The sequence below is a fragment of the Ranitomeya variabilis genome, chromosome 1, assembly GCF_051348905.1.
Source record: "Ranitomeya variabilis isolate aRanVar5 chromosome 1, aRanVar5.hap1, whole genome shotgun sequence".
Lineage (NCBI taxonomy): Eukaryota > Metazoa > Chordata > Amphibia > Anura > Dendrobatidae > Ranitomeya > Ranitomeya variabilis.
The window spans coordinates 380,783,967-380,790,661 of record NC_135232.1 but is presented as its reverse complement, the minus strand read 5'-3'; the positions used below and the strand labels follow the sequence as shown (position 1 = coordinate 380,790,661).

At 46.0% G+C, this 6,695-nt stretch overlaps 1 protein-coding gene across 1 annotated transcript; it reads right to left on the bottom strand.

Annotated features, from left to right (window-relative positions):
- Nucleotides 1-1,895: 1,895 nt before the first annotated feature.
- LOC143760546 (uncharacterized) lies at nucleotides 1,896-6,348 on the bottom strand. Its single transcript, XM_077249035.1, has 2 exons — nucleotides 5,213-6,348; nucleotides 1,896-5,137 (listed from the first exon to the last, which is right to left on the bottom strand). The coding sequence occupies exons 1-2, from the start codon at nucleotides 5,392-5,394 to the stop codon at nucleotides 4,135-4,137; spliced, it is 1,185 nt and encodes a 394-aa protein (XP_077105150.1). The 5' UTR covers nucleotides 5,395-6,348; the 3' UTR covers nucleotides 1,896-4,134.
- Between the last annotated feature and the right edge of the window lie 347 nt (nucleotides 6,349-6,695).

The following is a 6,695-nucleotide window of genomic DNA, read 5'->3' as shown; positions in this document are numbered from 1 at the left end:
CAGCAATGGCACGGAGGCAGACTTGCCAATATTTATCTCTCACTAATTCTTTTTTGGGAAAAGGGAGAATGTACCCCAAAAATAAAAAAATGGCCAAGTATTACACAGTGTTTTCGGTGACACACAATGAGAGACAGATGCCACACACAGCAATGGCACAGAGGCAGACTTGCCAATATTTATCTCCCACTAATTTTTTTTTTTGAAAGGGAGAATTTAGCAAAAAAAAAAAAAATGGCCAAGTATTACACAGTGTTTTCGGTGGCACACAATGAGAGACAGATGCCACACACAGCAATGGCACGGAGGCAGACTTGCCAATATTTATCTCCCACTAATTCTTTTTTGGGAAAAGGGAGAATGTACCCCCCCCCCAAAAAAAATGGCCAAGTATTACACAGTGTTTTCGGTGCCACACAATGAGAGACAGATGCCACACACAGCAATGGCACGGAGGCAGACTTGCCAATATTTATCTCCCTGCAGTTATCTCAGAAAAGTATGGCAGGCAGCTATAAAAAGGACTGCTGCACACAAAAGTGTGGACAAACACACAAGATAGCTGTGCAGAAAGGAAGGAAAAACAGGATTTGTGCTTTGAAAGAAGCAGTTGGTTTGCACAGCGGCGTACACACAGGCACAGCAACGCAGCTATCAGGGTCAGGGAGCCTTCTAGTGCAGCCCAATGAGCTACAGCGCTGAGGAAAAAAAAAAGGTAGCTTCCACTGTCCCTGCAATCAAAAGGTGGTGTTGGACAGTGGAAATTGCTACAGCACAAGCGGTTTGTAGCTTTATGTACCCTGCCTATCACTATCCCTGCTTCCAAAGAAGCTGCAGCAACCTCTCCCTATGCTCAGATCAGCAGCAGTAAGATGGCGGTCGGCGGGAACGCCCCTTTATAGCCCCTGTGACGCGGCAGAAAGCAAGCCAATCACTGCAATGCCCTTCTCTAAGATGGTGGGGACTGAGATCTATGTCATCACGCTGCCCACACTCTGCGTCCACCTTCATTGGCTGAGAAATGGCACTTTTAGCGTCATTGAAACGCGACTTTGGCGCGAAAGTCGCGTACCGCATGGCAGACCCCACACAGGGATCGGCTCGGTTTCATGAGACGCCGACTTTGCCAAAAGTCGGCGACTTATGAAAATGAACGATCCGTTTCACTCAACCCTAGTGATGACATAGATCTCAGTCCCCACCATCTTAGAGAAGAGCATTGCAGTGATTGGCTTGTTTTCTGCCGCGTCACAGGGGCTATAAAGGGGCGTTCCCGCCGACCGCCATCTTACTGCTGCTGATCTGAGCATAGGGAGAGTTCGCTGCCGCTTCTTCAGAAGCAGGGATAGTGAAAGGCAGGGTACATAAAGCCACAAACCGCTTGTGCTGTAGCGATTTCCACTGTCCAACACCACCTTTTGTTTGCAGGGACAGTGGAAGCTACTTTTTTTTTTCCTCAGCCCTGTAGCTCATTGGGCTGCCCTAGAAGGCTCCCTGATAGCTGCGTTGCTGTGTGTGTACGCCGTGCGCTGTGCAAACCAACTGCTTTTTTCAAAGCACAAATCCTGTTGTTCCTTCCTTTCTGCACAGCTATCTTGTGTGTTTGTCCCCACTTTTGTGTGCAGCAGTCCTTTTTATAGCTGCCTGCCTTACTTTTCTGAGATTACTGCAGGGAGATAAAGATTGGCAAGTCTGCCTCTGTGCCAGACCTGTGTGTGGCATCTGTCTCTCATTGTGTGCCACCAAAAACCACTGTGTAATACTGGGCCTTTTTTTTTTTTTTCTAAATTCTCCCTTTAAAAAAAAAAAATAATTAGTGGGAGATAAAGATTGGCAAGTCTGCCTCTGTGCCAGTCCTGTGTGTGGCATCTGTCTCTCATTGTGTGCCACCGAAAACCACTGTGTAAGGCTGGGGTCACACATGGCGTAAGACAATACGCAACGTATTATACGTCCGTATTACGCGTTGAATACGCCAAAATGTCTCCGTAAGCGACTTCCGTAGTTCCGGCGTTGCTGAGGTGTGGTCGCGTATTTTGCGCATGTGCTTGTGCGTGTGTGATGCGTGTGTGATCCGTATGGCGTATTTATCACGCACCATCACAAAATGGACATTTAACGGTTTTCAGGCCTGCAAATCATTTAAACCATCATTAACCACACTATTTAAGCCCTCTACAACAGGTGGAGCCCTCCCATCTGCCCTATATGTTCTCTAGCATATTTTGGCTGTGTTGCTTGGAGATTACAACCATGTCTGGCCCTGTGTATGTAAGCACAACTCAGCGGGTGTTGCTTCACTGGGTGTTGTCTCGTCGCTTTGGACAGCCATATTCGGTCAATGTGGATCCGCGAAGGAGGAGATGAAGATTGTGGGTCCATCCTCTATTGATCCAACGCCAGAGTAAAGGCCATTTCCAGAGACTATATTCAGCTTTGAGGGCACATCCAGAGAAGTTTTACCAGTATACTCGCATGTCCATCCGGACTTTTGACATGTTGTTGGAGCTCTTACGTCCTGGGCTCACCTTTAAGGACACCTGGATGAGAAAAGCCATCTCTGCTGAGGAGCGTCTGCTCCTAACCTTACGGTATGTATTCCACATTTGAAAATACTGTTTTTTGGGGGGTTTTCTTAACAAATGTGAGGTGTACTACTAGGTTTCATTAACTTCACTTGGACATGAAGCCACAAGCACATATCCAAGAATGTTGGCAAGATTATAGTCTATTTATTTTTTCAACTGCCAATTTGTATACTGTAAATAATGTCATATTCTATGAAATATACACTTGGGCTTCTTCCTTGGATCTTAGTGCTCATGTTTTTTTCTTTTCCCTTTTTGTTGTATTGCAGCTTCCTGGCCACAGGATTGTCCTATGCGGGTCTCCACCTGGAGTTTTTGATTGGGCGGTCGACCATTTCAGGCATTGTTAGGACAACCTGTTCCCAAATCTGGCTGAAACTACATGAAGCTGTGTTGCCTGAGCCAAAACAGGACGATTGGCTTAAAATCGCCACAGGTTTCCAAAATAATTGTGACTTCCCTAATTGCATTGGAGCAGTGGATGGGAAACATATCAGGGTGCGTAAGCCGCCGAACTCTGGTTCCCAATTCTACAATTACAAGCAGTTTTTCTCTGTAGTTCTGTTAGCAGTTGCTGACAGTAACTACAGGTTTGTCATTGTAGACATTGGGGCCTATGGGCGAACTGGAGACTCTAGGGTCTTCAATTCGTCCATAATGGGTCGGCGGCTACGTGACAACCAGTTGAATCTCCCACCACCACAACAACTCCCAGGCTCCAATGCTGAAGCAGTGCCTTTTGTTTTTGTTGGAGATGAGGCCTTCCAACTGTCGCGGAACGTCATGAGGCCTTACCCCAGGCGCAACCTTGACCACCGGCGGAGGGTGTTTAATTTGAGACTTGCCAGGGCACGGAGACTGGTTGAGTGCGCCTTTGGGATTCTTGTGGCCAAATGGCGGGTTCTTCACTCTGCCATACAGCTGAGTGAGGCGACAATCAACGAAGTGATAAAAGCCTGTGTCATTCTACATAATTTCACAAGAATACATGATTGTTCATCACCAAGCGTGGAAGATAACCTCATGATCAATGTTCGTAGGCCTACCCCATATGTCCCTCCTCCGCGTCGGCCACTTTCTGGTCTGAAAGTTCGTGATATCTTTACCAATTTTTTTTTGTCTCCTCAAGGTGCTATTCCCTGGCAAGACTATGCCTTTTTGCATGTGTAATTAATTAGCTATATAAAGTATGTGTGAAACAATTTTCCAACTCTGTGTTTAGTTTTTTCTTATTTCACATATGGTTATCAGCATATCATGTGTGTGTGATGGAAGAATGAATACAGCGCAGGCAGACGGTGATTGCTAGTACAAAAACATTTTACTTACTGGGTAACTTTTTCAACTGTGTAGGTTATTCTTTTGTCATAACCTTTTTTGGGTCTCATATTTTTTTTTTTTTTGCCCAAAATTGCCACTCCGAACACAAGCAACCATGCTCTGTAGTGAGAATACAAGCATACAAATTGTATACAAATCATAGAAAAAAACAAAAAAAAAAAATTAAAAGAAACATAAAAAAAAAAACAAACCTAAAAACAAAAAATTACAAGTCCTGGTAGGTAGGGGCAGGAGAAGCAGCTTGCTCTGGGTCTGCATCAGGTGGCATTTGTAGGCCCAATTGTCCAGAACCCTGTGCAGATGATGTTGTGGCCTGAGGGACATTTGGCCAGCTAGGATGCTGGGAACTTGGAAGAGTAGGGCGTGGATTTTGGACATACCCCTGCTGCTGATAACCATATGGCCGGGAATCATAACCCAACCCAAAATGACCATATTGTCCATACCCAGGTTGGGACCAGCCTCCAGCACTGGGTGTGGACAAGTGGCCATATTGTGATGGTTGAACATATCCCGCCATATGTTGCTGAGGTGGCCATTGTGTGGTTGATGGGGGTTGGGGCTGAGGTGTTGGCTGACGTGGAGGGGGTGGTTCGGATCCTTGTTGAGCTGCCAGGCCTTGTAATCTCAGAGGCCGCAGAACATTTTCAGGTGACATCTGCCACTGTTCAATCATCAGCATGAGATTGTATGGGTTATTTGGGGGGGTGCATGCGTCAACAAGGATCTGAAAACACCCTCTCACACGTAGCCTTAACTCCCTCTCTATGGACCTTAAGTAATTGGCCATGCTCCTGGTAAATCCCTCCTCCCCATCATCGTCTCGAACACGTGCCAAGTAGCTCAGGACCCCAGCATCGACATTTTGGCGGCTTTGTCTCAATTCTCTTCTGCGGCGTGCAAGCTGTGGTCTGACTGCAGCCTGTGGGGATGGAGCCAGGGCAACAGTTGGGCTGCTGCTATTTACAGGGTCATCCTGGCTAGGTGGTGGTGCTGCTGATGAGGCTGCCGCTGAAGAGGCAAACTGTGGGTCCTCTGGGTGTGGGACTGAGACAGATCCAGCTTCATGAAGAGATGAGGAGGATCCAGGAGGGATGGAGCCAGAGGGAGCAGCAGATGGACCAGCCACCTCTTCACCTTCCCCAACTGGGTCAATGACCAGTTCGGAGTCAGACCCTGTCTCCCTGTCAGTGAGGTTAGACTGAGTTCTGGAACCAAAAAAAAAAGTAAGAACACAAATAATACCAAAACCCACACCAAAAATTATTGAGATTGGTACTTACGGCCTGAGGTCCATGCTGGGATTGAGAAAGTTGAGCCGGTCAAAGTATATGTACTTTTTTTTTTTGGGAGGTGCCCCGGCTCCACTTCTCTCCCGCTGCTGCCTCTCCCTCCTGTACTGGTCGCGGATACTCCGCCACCTTGTTGTAACATCACCCACTGAAACAACAAAAAAAACACACATTCTTTAGACCATTAATCAGTGAGCTCCAAAAAGGTGTAAATGACTACACAGATTTATAAGTGTAGCATCCAAATAGGCCTTTGGGGAGAAGAATTCATCTTAAATCGAAACAAAAACCCCAATTAGCAAGCAAAGCCACAAGGACAGAGTCCACTAACCTCTATCACAGAAAGGACAAATAATGGGAAACACTGTTAGTAAGTAAAAGGGACACCTATTGTAAACATTAATGAAATCCGTATATCATGTACCACACCTTGGATCTACTGGTGGGCTTTCTAGTTCCTTCATGACTATTTAGTACATTGCGCAGAAATTCAAAGTAGAAAGGGCCTGATAATTCCAAAGAACATTACATTTCAAACATGGGTGTACTTACTTATCTGTCGCTGTGCCTGACGTGGCTGCTGGTCATAATGTGGGAAGAGGGCCACACACACGCTCCTCCATGCTGCCTCTTTTTGGGCTCTGTTGGCGTAGTTTGGATCTCTTTGGTCCCAAATTACAGGCCTTTCTTGGACCAAAATAATGAGCATGTCCACATTGATAATGTGAGACATGGTGAATCTCACTCCGTGGAGGCGTGCAGCAGACTTCCGGGTTCACTGTCTGGCTTTTTCAGCTAATTAGCATGTCTCACCTGCCTAATTGAGGCCTTTGGACGTTTCAGGACATCTGCCATTAAGTTCCGTATTTCTCGCAAGGCACACGCATGGTCCGTAAGCATTCCGTATTATACGCTCTCCCATAGACTTGCATTGGCGTATTTTTTGCGCGATACGCTGACAAACGCAGCAGGCTGCGATTTTCTGCGCCCGTACAAAGCCGTATATTACGGATCCGTAAGATACGGCTGATAGGACTAGACCCATTGAGAATCATTGTGCCGTATGCAATGCGAGTTTTACGGACGTAGTTTTTTCGCTCTTACGTACGTAAAACACGCATGTGTGACCCCAGCCTAATACTTGGCCATTTATTTTTTTTGGGTAAATTCTCCCTGTAAAAAAATGAATAATTAGTGGGAGATAAAGATTGGCAAGTCTGCCTCTGTGCCAGTCCTGTGTGTGGCATCTGTCTCTCATTGTGTGCCACCGAAAACCACTGTGTAATACTTGGCCATTTATTTTTTGGGGGTAAATTCTCCCTGTAAAAAAAAATATAATTAGTGGGAGATAAAGATTGGCAAGTCTGCCTCTGTGCCAGTCCTGTGTGTGGCATCTGTCTCTCATTGTGTGCCACAGAAAACCTAGTGTGTAATAGTAATATTTTTTATTTATTTTTTTTTTTTTAATTCTCCC

Coding starts and splice junctions, on each gene's coding strand:
- LOC143760546 (XM_077249035.1), bottom strand. CDS start 5,394: ATGTGTGTTTTTTTTGTTGTTTCAGTGGGTGATGTTACAACAAGGTGG. Junction 5,138..5,212: donor CCCAGCATGGACCTCAGGCC/GTAAGTACCAAT, acceptor TTTTGGTTCCAG/AACTCAGTCTAACCTCACTG.